General features: G+C 37.8%; 1 protein-coding gene across 3 annotated transcripts in view; it reads right to left on the reverse strand.

Moving 5' to 3' along the window:
- LOC139750771 (glycosaminoglycan xylosylkinase) overlaps positions 1-19,241 on the reverse strand; it is a 28,039-nt gene that overhangs the window by 7,287 nt on the left and 1,511 nt on the right. For 2 of the 3 annotated variants that reach the window (XM_071665498.1, XM_071665499.1), the window contains exons 2-6: positions 15,038-15,334; positions 14,565-14,754; positions 11,680-11,849; positions 7,791-7,990; positions 3,140-3,308 (exon numbers count right to left, since the gene is read on the reverse strand). In XM_071665498.1, coding sequence (XP_071521599.1) covers positions 3,140-3,308; positions 7,791-7,990; positions 11,680-11,849; positions 14,565-14,754; positions 15,038-15,306 — 998 coding nt within the window. In that variant the 5' untranslated portion in view covers positions 15,307-15,334. The remainder of the gene's footprint in view (positions 1-3,139; positions 3,309-7,790; positions 7,991-11,679; positions 11,850-14,564; positions 14,755-15,037; positions 15,335-19,241) is intronic. The other variant, XM_071665500.1, reaches the window with a different exon arrangement.

The following is a 19,241-nucleotide window of genomic DNA, read 5'->3' on the forward strand; positions in this document are numbered from 1 at the left end:
ATACATCCTTTTTTGTCTTTCTTTAGCCATTTGAGTAAACTCTGGTCTGCCCTCTAAATCAAACTATATTTATTACCACATCTCCATAACTCTCATTCCATAAACAATCACTCCTCCTCACACCTCATCTTCAGGAAAGTTGATAATGCAGAAATGACAGAGTCAGAGAAATGTGCTAATGCACATTTCTCACTTCATATTACGCTTGATTTAACATTACCATTTTTCTCTGTTGTCATGAACTTTGCAAATCTGTCAATCCTGTTTTCATCTGGTGCTATTTTTTTCCATTAATCTTGGCTTCTACTAAAATGTTTCTGCACTAACTCCATGCTGTATTTTATTTCACTAGGCAATACATTTACTTGGTGGGTTAAATCTGCAGACTACTCCCCTATGGTTTGTTCGAGTAAGTAATGAAAGGGTAAGAGAGAGGTGCGGTGGTAAAAAGAGTGTGGTTGAGAGAGCAGAAGAGGGTGTTTTGAAATGAGTGAGGAAAGATTGACAAAGGATATGTGTCAAAGGTGGAGGGAACGAGAAGTAGGAGACCAAACTGGAGGTGGAAAGATGGGATAGGGAAGAAAGAAGACTGCCACATATGCCCAAGGTGTCATAGAAGGTGACTAAGAGGGGCAGAAGCGGGTGACGGGATATCCTCACTTCCTGTATTACTTTCTAAAAGAAGGAACAGAGCAAGAAGCCAAGTAAGGAATTTTCCTTCTAAGGCTCTGTTATCTGTTCTTGTCGCTACCTTTCTCATGTAGGAAATAGTGTGCATTTATGAAAAAGTGGGAAAAATATATATAAATGTTTTTCAGTTTACAAGAGGAAACAGAAGGAATGAAGCTGGAAGTGCTCATCCTCCTAGAAGGCTCAGACTGGGGTGTCTGAGTGTGTGTGGATGTAACCAAGATGAGAAGAAAGGAGAGAGAAGTAGTATGTTTGAGGAAGGAAACCTGGATGTTCTGGCTCTTGAGTGAAATGAAGCTCAAGGATAAAGAGGAAAAAGGGTTTGGAAACATCTTGGGAGTCAAGTCAGGGTTTGGTGAGAGGACAAGAGCTAAGGAAGGAGTAGCACTACTACTGAGGCAGGAGTTGTAGGAGTGTGTGATAAGAGTCCAAGGAAGTAAATTCTAGACTGATGTGGGTAAAACTGAAAGTGGATGGCAAGAGATGGGTGATTGTTGGTGCTTATGCACCTGGTCATGAAAGGCAACTGTTTTGGAAGAAGCTGAGTGAGTGTGTCAGCAGTTTTGGTGTGGAAAACCGGGTATTAGTGATGGGTGACTTACATGCAAAGATGAGTAATGTGGCAGTTGAGGGTATAATTGGTGCTCATGGGGTATTCATTGTTGTGAATGGAAATGGTGAAGAGCTTGTGGATTTGTGTACTGAATAAAAACTTGTGATTGGGAATACCTGGTTTAAAAAGAGATATACACAAGTATATGTATGTGAGTAGGAAATATGGTCAAAGGGCATTATTAGATAACGTATTAATTGATCGGCAAGGGGGGAAGTGATAACAGGTAGTGAGGAGGATATGGAGTGAGTATTTTGAAGGACTGTAGAATGTGTCTGATGACAGAGTGGCAGATGTAGGATGTTTTGGTTGGGGTGGTGTGCAGAGTTAGATGAGAGTCAAGGAGAGTGGTTTAGTGAAGAAAGAGGAGGTTCTAGCTGCCATCCTACAAAAAACATCAAGTGATGTTGGCTACCACTCAAAGATTAAATTGCCTTTCCTTCTTTCTCTCTGGATTCTCGTAAATTTTTATTTATGTCTTCTTGATACATTCCAAGGCATTACTGCAGACTTATCCTTCATGGAGTCAAGAAGTAATTCTTCATGCACACTGAGGGCAAAGTTTCAAATTAAAAAAAAAATCTGTTCTTGTGATTCACAAGTGTAATTTTCTTAGTAATTATATACATCTCAACCTGCTGAATTATTGTTTTCAAGTGCTGCATGCACTTTTAATTATGCTGCACTTCTTTCAGGCATATGAGCTACACGATGAGTAGTTTCAGGCATACGAAGTGAGACATTACATGAATAACCTCCAAACTCTGGGAGAAGGAATTAACAACTGACTTTTACTCTGTTCAACAAAGTAAAAGCCTAAATGTGTGCTTCAACATATTACACCACAAATCACTTTTGAGATCTATGATACTTCCATCTTTTATTTAGTAACATGCATACTACGGAAAAACCTGAGTATGATCTGTCTCAAGTAAAAGCACCCCTCCCCCCATCCAAAATAATATGGAATTCAAGCAACCTTACCAGGTAATCACCCCTTGCTCAGGATTCGCTCATCACAAACCAAGACCTGAATTTACTAGTCCAATTAAACAATGGCACCTACCATCAATCATCTTCAATCCTCCAAAAGCATATCCAACTAAAAGCAGCTTCTCCATTGGATTCATTAACAAAGAAGCACAGAAAAGCTTCACCCTCATAGAAAGGAAAGCAGGTGCATCTGTGCCCTACATATATACACTTAAAATCAAAGCTTGCTTGCACTGTTGCATGAATTAAGTCTAATACAGAGACATTCCACCATAATCTATAGTTAAATACCGGAAAGTTGAGTAAGAATGGGAGGGAGGTGATAAGGTAAGTGTCCCACCAATTAGGGTGAGGTTACTGATGAGCAACTAAATGTGTGATGGGACAAATATGTTTCAAGTTGTTTCAGTTTATGATTTGTGAGTATTTAGTGATTAGTATTTAAAAGGCGACTTCCTGTTTCATGGGGTTTAACCTGCCTTTGTAAAACCTGGTCAAGATTCAAGTTTGTGCAGTTTGCAAGAACAGGATCCATAAGTTCTTATTCATGCAATACTGAAAGGCTTTCACATTGTATGAAATGGGAGGCTTAAATCTTGCAACAACATTTTAAAGACCAATGTCAGATTACATGCATGAAAAAATAATGTGCAACAACATTTTAAAGACCAATGTCAGATTACATGCATGAAAAAATAATATAAGTACAGAGTGAAATACAACATAGGTAAAGAAAACTACATCATTGTAAAGAATATAGTATACAGAATGTGCACAAATGAGGTATAGGGTGTTTGTGTGAAGTAAATTAGAGATGGAAAGGGGTTGCAATACTTCACTTACTGAGCCATCTTTGTGCGTTTGTATGTGCGTGCCCAAGGGTGTGGCAGGTGCATTAGAGGAAGCTGCTGAGGTAACCAATGGATAATGGTGCCCTCTAAATTGTGGCCATTGTCACACACTGAGGAGTCCTTGTGACAGTAGTAACAAACTCCATAAAAACAAAGCCGTCCTGGAAAACCTTGTCATATGTAGTCACGCACAGGCATAAAATGGAGCTTTACTGTATTCCACAATACACAAATAAAAATTTACATCCCACTACAACTACTACTACTACTACTGGTGATAATACAGTAATAATAGTAACTCCTCTGGTAATCATTTCCTTTCCTTGCACCACCTTTTTTTATATATGCTGGATAATCCAGTCATGGGCAAAAGTCCACATCAAGGTTGGGCCTTAACTGAAATATAGATAGAATAATGAAATGGAAAAAGAAAAGACAAGTGAAAGTATCTATGAATTTTGGAGGAAATAAAAGACCTGTCTTTTGCACCTGGGCACTGATGATATGTAAAAAAAAAATTAATCTTACTATAACAAATAGGATAACCACTGGGTGGGATATAAACCTCATGGAAAATGTAGGGTTAATCATTGTAAAACAATGTGAAACACTTCTAACATTAACAAAGCCTATGGAAACCTCACCTACTTTGTCACAGCAGCAAAAGTTTACCTTATTTTTCATGTTAGCAGAGAATTATGAAGGTGTTATGGCCTGTTCTTTGGGTCCAATTGCTGGGAGGTATGTGTGCCATGCACATGCAACTGTGCGCGAGTAAGTCAACCTGTGAACTAACCACCTCATTCTTGTCTGTGAGTAGGAATGGAACAGATTTAACTGATGCTGATATACTATGACTAAAACATTGAAAATCAGAATTTATTTCAGCTACTAGGGAAAGTAAGGTGAGGATTGCACAGATTCTGTTGATTTCTGAAATTGTTTCATCTACTCTTACACAACATAATCACAAATTTTCCCTGATCTTCAATGCCCTCCCCACCATCATCTTATCTACTATTATACAATTACTCATTTCTCTTATATCTCATCAGTGCCATTCTAAATCACTTGTGTTTCTCCCAAATCATTAAGTTATTTCTATGCTTCCCCGCCACCACCAATGTGATGCTAAAAATGAAAAATTTAAGAGTGAAAAATGCCTTATACGTTTTAAAAGTGCACCCTAAACTCGCATTGCTAGTCCCAGGAGCTGCTACAGCTGCTACCAAAGCCTGTGGTTTGGGTAAGATCTCTTCCTCTCACTCCAATTGGCCAGCCAGGAATGCACTTATTCCTCCTCACTCCCCAGCAAGGCCTGAATACATGTGCCCGATAAGTGAAATGAGTAGGAAAAGCCTATCGATTTATCACCTGACCTTCCCAGCGGATCCCTTCTCCTGCCCCATGCGTCGTTGTCCCATGGACGGAAGCACTCCATAATGTATGTACCAAGCATACTTTGGGACATCTGTGGGTAGTCCTCCATCAAATTTCCTAACAGAAACATCAGAAAACTCATGGTGAGGGAGAAAAATTGACTTAAGTTAGTACCAAAATCCCAGCCTCGCATGTCCAAGCCGACTGTCTGTCACGAATGTCTACGCTCCTTATCTCCCAGCAGAAGAAATCTAAGAGAAGGAGGGAATGTACTCCACACTGCTCACTCTCACCATCCACTGCTGACAGGGTAGGGTAAATGGGAGGCTGAACTTTGTAAAAATATGATGATACTGAATTATCAACTATGCCAAGTTTTTTTTTTATCTCAGTGGGCAGAGTACTGCAATAGCAAAAATACACTAATCAAGGAAATTCACATTATGAGCATTCACATTCAAGTGATAAAGCAATGTAACACATTGTGACTCAGTTTCTCTTTTCCATTCAACAATATAAAATCAAAGTGATTTTGTGAGAGATAAACATCTCTTACATATGGGACATCTTAATGAAAAAATGCATTAGCTTAATAAATTCTGCAACACTGATCATCTAAATCAACCATGGGCAACAATTCAAAGTATGCCATGGAACATGTCACAAAGTTCCATTTTCATGCATATAATAAAGAAGGGGTAGTCAAAACAAACAGGTTGTAAAAGAGGATATATGAGTTAGAAGAGGAAGTGTCAAGGAGAAAAGGGAGACCAAGTTGAAAATAAAAGGATGGAATGAAATACATTTTGAGTGAACAGGGCCTGAACATACTGGAGGGTGAGAGGTGTGCATGGGACAGGGTGAAATGGAACAATGTGGTATACAGATGACAACAAGCTATCAATGGACTGAACTAGGGCATGTGAAACAGCCAGAGAAAAACATGGAAAGATTTGTTCACCCATCTCCTATCCTTGTCTTCTGGCATGGCCTTTCATACCGTAAGTTCCCTTCCGTAAAAAACTTCCCCCTCAAAGAAAGACAGTCTCAATTAAATCCCTATTCTGCCACATTACGCATCCTTGCACTCAAATCCCTTGCACTAAAATTTGGTTCCTTGAATTAAAACTGCCAAGGTCCAGTGAAAAACATTCATTCTTTGCATAGTGCATCTGCACAGAAAATCATCCATTTTTTACAGCCTACTTTCATTCTGACCTACATTAATCTTAAACTCACTTCATTTCACAAATTAACACAGTCCCATAACTAATCTTTCATCAGAACTGCCACTCTCTCCTGTGCTCTTGCCCTTTCACCGATCCCAGGTTTCATCCCCTAAACTTTCTTAAACAAAAAATGAGACTGAGGTGGTTTGATAAAATGCGCTGGTCTTCATCTCTCTTTTCAGTGAAAGTTAAATTAATGTTTTTTTCTTTCTTCCATATGGATTTGTGATTCTCAACAACAAATAACTTTTGTAGAAAAAGTTAGTGAGTCAAATAGTAAGTTGGTGCACGGAAAGTAAATAATTACCCTTTTCTTGCTGTCAATCTAATTCAAAAGCAACAATACCACTATATCTGTAACATATATAAATTTTTTTTTACAATCAAAGCAGGGTGAGCAAACAGAATCTTTGGCAAACATTTTGCAAATCAACTAAACCCACTCCTCCATGGCAACAACCAAAGAGCAAATATCTTAAAAATCTGCTAAAGAGTTCTCTATGTTGCTGTTGCCAAAACACACATAAAGCTGTAGCTACCTACATGCAATATAAAATCAACAGGCATCAGTGGAAGACTATTCTCCTGATAAATGGATATCTTACAAAGGAAGGCGTTTCTCTTTTCTGCATCCTTAATCCATATACTGTACTGTACCAAGCTTCGACTGTTTCCAACAATCAGAAGTGAGCAATCATGCAAAAAAAGTCAGACTAATGATGATAAATCTGATGAATTAACTAAAGAAGAGCATGGCAGGTGATAAGCTGGCTAAGAAATACTTTTACATTTTGACTCATTCACCTTTATATAAAAAGGGATAGATGAAACCAAACCAAAAGGTATACAGTTTCATCAAGGAAGTTTACTTCTCACTCCAAAGAATCCTTCATTTCCCTATTGCTCAGTAAAATGCAGCCTCAAAGCTGCAGAATCCCCATAACAGGGGTCCTGGGGTTCTTATCATAATAAAAAAAATACTACGTTTGGCAAATGACCCAACTGGTAGTTTCTTGAATCAAATATACACAAATACTGAGCATATGATAATTCTTATTACTATGTGAAAGTTGATATTAATCCCACTAAGCTACAGCTGTGACACCTATGCAAGTTAATTTAAGTCTCAAGAACAGAAACAAACTAAAGTCAGGTGAAGTTGTGAGTGCCATATTCAAAGCTGCATCAGTTCACAGATACAACTATCCAAAACCTTTCTCTTAGCAGACTGAATGAATACCCTCAGCCTTAGGGTTTACATATTTTTCTACAAAGAGTAAATCATGCTGGAAATCTACCGGTGGCACAAAATGATGCTTCAGAAAGCAATAAGAATTATTTTTCACAAATAACACACGCAACATTCCATTTTCATATCACTACTGCAGAGAGCCCTCTAATACTCACTGATGATATATCTGTGGAAAGGGATTTTCTGGATGCTGCCTAGTAATCAGGCTATAAACATAATGACTACAATGGGGATTACATTAAAACAAATTTCAATTGTATGTAGGGGCACATATTTGGCTCAAGTTGCTGTGCACTGCATATGTAAGCGAGAAAAACTGTCAAGCTTGTGTCCATCAGTATTCAAAGCATAAAAGAACCATCAATACAAGAAAACACTCCAGGAGGAAAATATTTCTCTTTTGAAAATCCTTTAGTTTTGAATGATACTGCTTCCACTACCAACTTATATCACCTAACCATTAAATAGCTTCAGTAATGGCATAAATACCAGATTATTATTTATTCATTATACTTTGTCGCTGTCTCCCGCGTTAGCAAGGTAGCACAAGGAAACACACGAAAGAATGGCCCAACCCACCCACATACACATGTATATACATAAAACTATACATATCCAGATATTCAGAATCTTAAACAATACTCTCTTAAATTTACAGTTTTTAATAATAAACTTCTAAAACAAATAACACATTCAAACTGAACATGTATTTCCCAAGACACTATAAATATAAGGACAATCAAATAGAAGACTAGCAATATCTAAGTGACATTTGCACCAACCTCTCTTTGTAAAAAATGTTGCAGCAAGTTTCTTTGATGCAACAGGTAAGATCTGTCGTTTCAGAGAAACTTTTCGACCAACTGCCAGAGGCACCATTGGAAAACCCAGGAGACGACCGAGGTGAAAGGCAGCAATTTCTCCATTGTGACGGTCAGCACCTGCATATACTTCACCTTCTATTATTTCATCACGAGCATACCTATCAAAAAAGACTGCATTATAACATTACAACTAAATATCAAGATATGCCTAATGAAGGTGAAGTGACTGCAAGAACAATCCAATTTGAAACAGAAATCCTGACTTGTAAATCTAATGATAATGAGTAAAACATCATAAAAGAAATATTTCTACGGTATTAGAAAATAAATATAAAAAATTACATGAGCCAACAAATTTAGGAAAGTAATGGTACAAATTAACCCAGTACATTATATAGACAAATATCCTTGTGCTACCTCGCAAACGCGAGAGACAGCGGCAAAAAAAAAAAATCTTGAAAAGCAGTTTTAACCTTCTATAATGTTGTGTGGTATGTATATATCTGTGAAGGGGACAAGTGGGGAAGTGGTAAGAGGCAGATATGAAGAAAAGAGAGATGGAATGAGTGCTTTGAAGGATTACTGAATACATTTAATAAGATGACAGATTCTAGGGTGTTTGGGTTGGGCTGGCATGGGAAGTGAGAAAGTCATGACAAGGAGTTTGGTGAAAAGAGAATAGGTGGTGAAAGCCTTGCATAAGATGAAACGTGTCAAGGCAGCTGGAGTAGATGGTACTGCATTAGAATTTCTAAAGAAAAGGGATGACCATCATTGATCAGTTAGGATTTTCAGTGGATGTGTGGATCATGGTGAGGTGCCTGAAGACTGGCAGAATGCCTGTATAGTGCCATTACATAAAGACAAGGGGAGTAGAGGTGAATGTTCAAATTACAGAGGTATAAGTTTGTTGAGTAACCTGGCAAGTTGTATGGGAGAGTAATGATTGAGAGGGCAGTAGCATGCACAGAGCATCAGAATGGGGAGGAACCATTCTAATTTAGGAGTGATAGAGGATGTGTGGATCAGGTGTTTACCCTGAAGAATGTGTGTAAGAAATACTAAGAGAAACAGGAGGATTTGCCTGTGGCATTTATGGATCTGGAGAAAGCATATGATCTGGTTAATAAGAGATGCTTTGTGGAGGGTGTCACAAATATATCATGTGGGAGGAAAGCTATCAGAAGCAGTGAAGAGTTCTTATCAAGAGAGTAAGGCAAGTGCAAGTAAGTAAAGAGGATGGTGAGTGGTTCCAGGTACAGTTGGATCTGTGACAGGAATGTGTAACATCAGTGTGGCGGTTCAATCCATTTACAGATGGGGTGGTGAGGGGAAGTATTTGCAAGGAGCTTGGGGAGAAGGATAGGTTTGCGGTCAGACAAGGATAAAGGTGTCCTGGAGGTAAGTCAGTTATTATTTATTGATGACACACGAGTGCTGGTAACAAAATTCAGTGAGAAACTGCAGAAACTGATTTTTGAGTATAGTATAGAAGTGTGTGTGAAAGAAGAATGTGGAGTTTAATTATGAATAAAACCAAGGTTAGTTTTAGCACTGGAGAAAAACAGGTTAGTTGAAGTGTGAGTATGAACGCAGAAAACTTGGTGGACATGAAGTTTTTGATGTACCTGGGAGTGAACCTTGTAGTGACACAACCATGGTAGCTGAAGTGAGTCATACTATGGGTGAGAAGGCAAAGGTTTGGGAATCATTAAGGAATGTGTGGAAATACAGGTTCACTATCAGAGAAGGATAAGATGGTCATTTCTGAAGGTAAAGTAGCCCTGATGGTGTTGTATGGATGTGATGGATGGGCCTTGTGTTGGAAATAAAATGTCTGAGGACAACATATTGTGTAAGGAATGTTGCTTGAGTAAGAAATGACAGTGGAAAGGAAGACGTGTGGTAATAAGAACATGGTTGACAGAGTTGAAGAATGTGTTCTGAAATGGCTGGACAAATGGAGAGAATGAGTGAAGAGAAGTTCGCAAAGAGAACATATGTGTCGAAAGCGGAGGGGACAAGTAGGAGAGGGATGGAAAGATAGTGTGGAAAAGGTTTTGAGTGCTACAGGCCTGAACATGCAGGAGAGTATAAGGCATGCACAGGATAAGAGTGAACTTGGGCAATGTGGTATACAGGGGACAAGGTGCTATCAGTGGACTGAACCAGGGCATATAAAGCAGTGGGGGAGAAACTATGGAAAAGTCAGTGGGACCTAGTTGTGGAAAGGCGGCTGCAGTTTTGGTGCATTACATAACACAACTATAGAATGACTGAGTAAATAAGGCAATATCTCTGTTCCTGGTACTACCTTGTTAACATGAGAAACAGCGAACAAGTGTTCATGGACTCTGCCTACTCAAGGTTACACCACAAGTGAGAAATCATCTTTGCCAAGAATGTAACACTGGGAGCACAGACACATCAAAGAACTCACTCCAAAGAAGCCTACATTTCCTTACTACTGGAAGTAGTGAAGCCTTGAGCTGCTGGAGCATATAGAAAGGTTCTAGGTAATACTAGGACTCTTTCACTAAAATTGGTCCAGTGGTAATGATCACTGGATGTGTGATAGAGTGTAAGGAAGTAAATTCTAGATTGATGGTGAGTAAAACTAAAAATGGATGGAGAGAAATGGGTGATTACTGGTGCTATGCACTGGTCATGAGAAAAAATATCTCAGGAGCAGCTGAGTGCATGTGTCAGCAGTTCTAGTGCACTAGACCAGGTATCAGAGATGGGTGATTTACATGAGAAGGTGAGTAATATGGCAGTTGAGGGTATAATTGGTGTACATGGGGTATTTAGTATTGTGAATGGAAATGGTGAAGAGCTTGTGGATTTGTGTACTGAAAAAGGACTGGTGACTAAGAATACCTGGTTTAAAAAGGGAGATATACATAAGTATAAATATGTGAGTAGGAGAGATGGTGAGAGGACATTATTAGATTACATGTTGACGCATTTCAAAGAGAGACTTTTGGATGTTAATGTACTGAGAGGGGCAACTGGTAGGATGACTGATCACCATCTTGTGGAGGCAAAAGTGAAGATTTGTAGAGGTTTTCAAAAAAGAAAAGAGAATGTCAGGGAGAAGAGAGTGAGAGTAAAGAACTTGGAAAGGAGATTGGTGTGAGGAAGTACCAGGAGAAATTGAGTGAAGAATGGCAAAAGGTGAGAGCAAACGATGTGAGGGGAATGGGTGAGGAATGGGATGTATTTAGGGAAAGAGAGATGGCATGTGGAAGAGATGCATGTGGCATGAGAAAATTCTCCATTGTTTCTAGCAGCTTCCCTCCAACACCATATATTTATAGCACCTTTCAGAAAGCATCTATTTCAACCCTATTGTACTCTTTCTCCAGATCCATAAATGCCACATACAAATCCTTTTGTTTAAGTATCTACCATGCATTCTTCAAAATAAACACCTGATCTACACATCCTCTATGACTCATAAAGCTACAATATTCTGAATCTCTGTACATTCCTTCGCCTTCTCACAATCACTATTCTCCTATCCAGTTCACTCGGTACACTCAATAAACTTAAACCTATGAATCACCTTCTCAACCACCACTCTCCCATACAATATATCAGGTACACTCAACCAGATTATACCTAAGTAATCTGAACATTCAATTTTGTTCCTGTTGCCTTTACACAATGGCACTATACAGGCATTGCATCAATCTTCAGGCATCTCATTATGAGCCATACATATATTAAAAATCATGATTAACTAATCATCAACACAGTCAATACAGTTTAATGCTCTTTCTAAGTCTTTTGAGCACTGAATATACCAAATCAACCTTCACTGCAAAGAAACTCCTGCACTAACCATTTTGGCTTGAAAACAGCTCTTTGACCACCCTTGAGCATAACTGTAATCTTAAGTTGTGTGCCTTTGTAGCCTACATCAGCAGCTACAATTGGTGCAGTAGAAAGGGCAGCAAGAACATCTCCTAAACCACGAGCTGAATCTGGGACCAGTGATCTTGGGCTGGCCCACTGTAATCATTTTTAAAAGATTATAGCTCTTCCTATTCAAAATAAAGTAAATTCATTTGAAACAAATTAATTAATTCATACATCAGTTAACAAAAAAGAACTACATACAATGTCTGGTTTTCAATATTTCCAATTCTTGCTGAAACTGAACATTATACACCAGGTAAATAGACTTGCCTTTTAACACCTCATCCAATTGGAAAATAATATCACTGCAACTGGCTAAGTATAACATGAAAGCTGGGTGTTTTATTTAGTAGTTTCCAACTCAGGTACTGTGGGTTAGATAACATGCTTCAGGTCAACCAACAGGATAGTACACCATGATATAAAGCACATGGCACAACCCAGTGCCCCTGTAGTGCAATTTTCTTCCAAAATGCTGTACTTCTACAGTTTCTCAATTCAGTACATTATTATCAGTAACTGTTAACTTAATATGGATTTAGTTAATTCAATATTCAGGATGAAAATATCATGGATAGTTGTTGACAAATAATTAATTACTGGCCTTAATGATCCCCAAACAAAATTCAGACATACATTTGTCTTAAGCATAAAAAAAAAATAGTCCATATACTGAGGTGTTCAGGCAAATCTATTACCCTCAGAAAAATTCAATCAAAAATTTGAAACTTGAAATATAATACAATGAAACACTTACCTACTTGAAATAATCATGGAAAATATCTCCTAATGCTTCCTCAAGATGAAAGATACCAAATAAATACCAAGCAAATAGTTGTAGAATCTTTTAATAATTGATCACAGGTCTTAATGACCATGTGACAATATTTCGACCACAGATTCATATACATTCACATATATAACGCTTCTCTTGAAATAAACATGGAAAACATCTAATGCTTCCCCTAGCTGACAGATACCCAATAAATATCAAGCAAATAGTCATAGAATCTCTAAATAATTAATTACAGACCTTAATGATCTGACAATTTTTGAGCCAAGATTCATATTCTGCATGAAAAACAGATATACTGAGGTTTTCAAACAAATCAATTACCCTCAGAAAAATACCAAAAATTGTATAATATTTCAGCATATTTTTCAGCCCAAAAAACTTTATGTCCTCTCTAACAGGGACTGAAAGTTGTTTTATGGCATGTCTTATAACCTTTCTGACAAGCTCTAAATTAATCAAATATTCCATGTGGGAGGTTAGACATTCAAAATTGTATAGACTAAAAGAAAACAGAGTAAATATAGATGGGTGAGTGCTTAATGTTTAAGCATCTTTTTATGGCTAACATTAACAAACAGTATTGCATACTTACTATCGTTCCCTTATGTCTCTCATGTACCCTTATGTTCTATCTTATTTCCATCTCTCCTTTATGCATTTGTCTTTTATTCCTCCATAACCCTTCAAATCACACTGAAGGCCCTTGTTATCTTCTACAATCCCTACCATTACTGATTCCCTTATGTTTGACAACAAAACCTAGAGAGAGAGTTCAGAAATGTATCTAACTCAAAAATCACAACTCGGTCAAAAATTTAGTTAAACCTTCAATTCTTTTCTGAATACATTTCCAGTTTCTGCATGTAGGTTTTGTCTCTGTATGTGTTTTGTGTTATTTCATATTCCACTCTGCTGCTTTTTGCTCTATTATGTTCCTATTTTACAAGGTAGAACTATTCATTCCATTAGTATTCTCTTAATATAGTTATATTTACGACAGCTCAGCAATGTGCGTTTTTATTATTGAAATTTACAATCCATTCTCAGGATACGCTGTATACTATTGAGACCTTTGTTATCTATCCACAACACCTTCACTGAAATCTTATTGCAAAATTCTTCACTTATGAAGTCAGATGCTTGATATCAAAGATGTGCTTTACTAGATACAAGTCATACTGATACCATCCATTTCTCCATGAATAAGAGCGTAAAAATAATGACTAAAAAGCACACACCAATGCTTCATATGACTTTAACCCTTAGATGCAGCCCTGAAAGCTTTATAAAATTCTGTTAGGTATGGCAGTACTGCCAATAAAAGATTGTCTAGAACTTATGTTTACCAAGAATACATATGTCATCTTCTAGACCATAAAAAAAGGTCTTACTAAAATTAACTGAAACACATGACGGACAGAAGAAACCAGACACACAGTTGAAAGATATATTAGGTTTCTGTGAGTCTCTGGAGACTTGGCTAGATGTGGTGACATCATACAGTCTAAACTGACAATTTTACAATATTCATTTTTCACTGTCCTTCACAACAGGTTGGTTGCACTGTGGTATGTACACTATCACAAAACAATGAAGAAAAATCATTACTTGAGGAATAAACAAAGAAAGAAGGTAAAAAATGCTGGACCCTTACAACAAAAACTAAGGGTAAAAATAAGAATGTCAATTTTCCCCTTATCTACATGTATTATTCAGAAAAGACCCCACAAAGTAACTGGTACTTAAATTGGACATCACATGGAAAAATCATGAAGATATGTGCATACATAAGAAAAACTAGAATAATAAAAAAATCACACTAGGTCTATTGAAACAAGGGCTGCAACTTTGGTATGTCTAACAATAATGAGAAGCTTTAAGAAAATAAAAAAGTAATGACACATACGAATACACATGTAAGTTCTCCAACACCAGTAAGTGTGAATTCCATAAAATGGAAAATTATAAGGAGCATAATCCCAATTACCAAATAACATATCAGTATAACTTACTTTGTGAGCCCATTCCCATGGATCATCTGTAACTCTTCTCAAAGTGATGTCTCTCTTCATGTTGCTAACCATTTCTTTGAGATGTGGTGAAATTGATGTATACTGTGTTTTAACAGCTGGGAGAAGTGCATAGAGAGAACGAAGCATTTGTAGTCCTGAACGATTATGCTCATTTCGCTTGTGGTATTCACTGAGAAAGAATTGCAAAGCAAAAGTCATTCAACAGCTTCCTACATGTAACACAGTTATCAGAATGAAGAATATTCGTCACAGGATTTAGCTTTAATCTTAAGTATAAGATGTAAACATTATAAGCACAAGACAAATGGGAAGTTATACAGCTAAGGATTAATACTAAAGCACATGGAAAACATAAATCTCAACACAGAAAACAGTAAACATATAAACTAAAGTATTAAAGCTACAACAGCTATTAATCATCTCAAGCATGAAAACTGTCAAACTTTTAATACCTATTGACTCCACTACAAATTTTTTCCAAATACTTTGAAGAACAATTGTCGATATTGAACCTGTCCCTTGTAGCGTAGATTTCTCCCCGGAGGTAAATCTTTTGTGCTGCAGGATCATGGGCAGGTGTTGTGGAAATAATGGTGGTGTGCTGGTGGTGGTGGTGAGGATAAGAAGTTGGAGGAGCTCTGGCAATCAGTAATAGGTTGATGGATGCAGCAACAGCAGCACACCAGGCCAGCCACATCACCACACGCCGCACCCACCCCATCGCTCATGATTCCTGTCTTGCCAGGTTGCTGCCAATGATTACAAGCTATTCATACAATTTTTATACAATTCTAAAAATAAGATCTTAATTTGAGCAAAAAATACTAGAGAACAGCACATCAAACTTTTGTCAGCAATCATGCAAGAATTTTATTGTTTCAGCAATAAAGGTTGTGCTGCAGGCACTAAGTTTTCCAAATTAACAGCATTCTTTAGAGGAGAAAAGGAATCTTTTTTTCATACACATTTACCATTTCCCATGTAAGCAAGGTAGCATTAAGAACAGATGACTGAGCTTTAGAGGGACTTTTTATTATACATGATCTCCGTTTCCTGCGTCAGAGAGGTAGTCCCAGGAAACAGACGAAGAATAACCCATCCACTCATTTACACACACACACACATACATATACTTACATTTTATTCATCTATCATACTTTATCGCTGTCTCCCGCATTAGTGAGGTAGCACATGGAAACAGATAAAAGAATGGCCCAACCCACCCACATACACATATATACATACACGTCCACACACGCACATATACATACCTATACATCTCAACGTATACATATATACACACACACAGACATGTACATATATATACACATGTACATAATTCATACTGTCTGCCCTTATTCATTCCTGTCGCCACCCCGCCACACATGAAATGACAACCCCCTCCCCCCGCATGTGCGTGATGTAGCGCTAGGAAAAGACAACAAAGGCCACATTCATTCACACTCTGTCTCTAGCTGTCATGTATAATGCACCGAAACCACAGCTCCCTTTCCACATCCAGGCCCTACAAAACTCTCCATGGTTTATCCCAGACACTTCACATGCCCTGGTTCAATCCACTGACAGCACATCAACCCCGGTATACCACATCGCTCCAATTCACTCTATTCCTTGCACGCCTTTCACCTTCCTACATGTTCAGGCCCCGATCACTCAAAATCTTTTTCACTCCATCTTTCCACCTCCAATTTGGTCTCCCACTTCTCCTCGTTTCCTCCACCTCTGACACATATATCTTCTTTGTCAATCTTTCCCCACTCACTCTCTCCATGTGACCAAACCATTTCAAAACACTCCTCTGCTCTCTCAACCACACTCTTTTTATTACCACACATCTCTCTTACCCTTTCATTACTTACTCGATCAAACCATCTCACACCACATATTGTCCTCAAACATCTCATTTCCAGCACATCCACCCTCCTCCGCACAACTCTTATCTATAGCCCAGCCTCGCAACCATATAATATTGTTGGAACCACTACTCCTTCAAACATACCCAATTTTGCTTTCCAAGATAAGGTTCTTGACTTCCACCCATTATTCAACGATCCCAGAATTTTCGCCCCCTCCCCCACCCTATGATTCACTTCCGCTTCCATGGTTCCATCCGCTGCCCATATATGCACATACACATACATATACATATCAACATACACATAAACAGAAGACATATACATATATACACACGTAAATAGTCATACTTGCTTGCCTTCATCCATTACTGTCGCTACCCCACCCCACAGGAAACAGCATCGATACCCCCTGCTTCATTGAGGTAGCACCGGGAAAACAGGCAGAAAAGGCCACATTTATTCACACTTAGTCTCTAGCTGTCACGTGTAATGCACCACAATACTCCGTTTGTTCTACCCTATATATGCCTCTCACACTTCTCACAAGTTCTTCAAAGCAGACACCTGGTCCACATATCCTCTAACATTCTTGATGCCCGCTCTGATGCTTCTTGGACATTACTACTCCCAGACAAGGCAGCAGATATATTTGGTGGACGTGTACAACTGTTATTCACTCATTACCTTTATCCCCTCCCCTTATAAAATGGTTCTATACAGGCATTCAGCTGGTTCTTAGGCACCTCTGAAAATCCTAAATAAGCAATTAACAACACTGTCACCTCTCTCTTGGTAAATTCCTCTGCAGTCCCATTCACCAAAGCTGTTTCACTATTCTTCACATTATGCGAAGCTTTCACCACTTATTCTCATTTCCCTGGACCATTCATCATGACACTCTCAATCCACAAACCATCTCATCCCAAACACTCTGCATCTGCCTCTCTACCATCTAAGACATTCAACAATCTTTCAGAATACTTTATCTCTTCTTCACCTTTTCTTTGCCTGTTACTACTTCACCATCTATTCCCCTCACTGTCACTCCCATTTGCTTTTAAAGGAATCTACAATAAAACAGATATCCATAACATTTCTTTCCCAAAAGCATGTTGTATTTCTAGTGGTTGAAGTTTTCCCCCAGTCTGTATGTGAAATCCACTGAGAGACCGAACCTAATAATGGCTGGAACAATACTGTTAAAATTTTCAAAGAATGGTTAATTAGGCTTTTTGTTCTAGTATTTTCCTCATGCTGTGTATCATAATATCTTTTCTCAAGTATGTCTTAACAACACTGGTTTATGATCATTATCAGTTATTTGAGTTTATATCCTACTTCTGATATAATTTTCATCTCATTGACTAAAATTCAAAAGACAGTCTCATAAGATATTAGGAATGTAGAAATGAATACAGATTTCTTCACATTATTATCATTATCAGAACAAAAATGAACATAAAATGGATGCTAGCGAGTTTTAAGTATACTTTAGTTTTGAACACACCATGGCTTTTACTCACCACAACATCCAAGAAGGGTAAAGTATTGTTGTTCTCTTCTACAGTGAACTTCACAGGTTGAGACAAGTTAGAAATGAATCCTAAGTTCCTGACATTATCAAGATGATCAGAATAAAAATAAACTTAAGACTAAATGCTTTTACAGAGTTTTCTGTATACTTTAACTTTTTGCAAACTTTAGCTTTTACTCATCGGAGCATCAAAGAGGGATAAATTATTGTTGTTTGCCTGTACATTAAACATTACAGGTTGAGACAAGTTATTCATTCTTGTCGTGAAAAAATCAATATCTGAATGGACTGGCCAGAAATAAAATTTGTCATCAACATGTCTGAACCATACGACATTTTCTGGTTGCGTATCATTTAACAATGCTGTTTCAAAATATTTCATACACAAGTTATCAAGTACAAGAGATAAAGGAGTACCCATTGCCATGCCAAACCTCTGAGTAAAGTATCAGCCATCGAAGGTGTTTGATGAATTATCTGCAATTAGTTTAATCAGTCTGACAACATTACTGTAGGAATTCTGTCAATATCTGAACTAATAAACTCTAGTAGAAAATTTGGTATAATGACACTGAGAACATCAGTGAAGAGAGATCTGACACTGAATATCACACAAGTTTATAGTGATAATCAACTTTATGGATTTGAGTTGACCAGATCAATATCATTACATATGAGTAGATTGGAGATTACCAACAAAGCATATTAATAATTCTACAAACCATACAGATAGTTTTCCTGCTACTGATCTTGCTGATCTTGTGATTGGTCTGAAATGTCTCAATCATACCATAAGAGGGGAGGGGTGGATCTTGAATAGTGAACTGTTTGATGAGGCCATCACTTCCTCTTTACAATACTCTGAGTTGCTTTTTTGAACTCTCTGTTAACTTTAAATGTTGGGCTGAGGTAGAGTTCTCTAGATGTGTCATGATCACTCAACAGTTTGGGGATTTTCTCATTATAATCACTTTTGTTCATAATAAATAATTAACTGCCTATAAAGTTTACTGTGGAAGAGAGTAACAATACTTGTATGGGAGAGTGGTGATTCTGTGGGAATTGGCATCCATGAAGCATCAAAGGAGGGAGGACGAATGTGGCTTCAAAAGAGGTACAGGATGTGTTGACAAGGTGTCTCCTTTGGGGACTTTGTGTTGAAAAACATTTGCAGAAAGAGAGATTTGTACACAGGATTTATGGGCCTGGGGGAAAGCATATGATAGGGCTGATAGAGTTCTTGTC

The sequence above is a fragment of the Panulirus ornatus genome, chromosome 10, assembly GCF_036320965.1.
Source record: "Panulirus ornatus isolate Po-2019 chromosome 10, ASM3632096v1, whole genome shotgun sequence".
NCBI classification, from domain to species: Eukaryota; Metazoa; Arthropoda; class Malacostraca; order Decapoda; family Palinuridae; genus Panulirus; species Panulirus ornatus.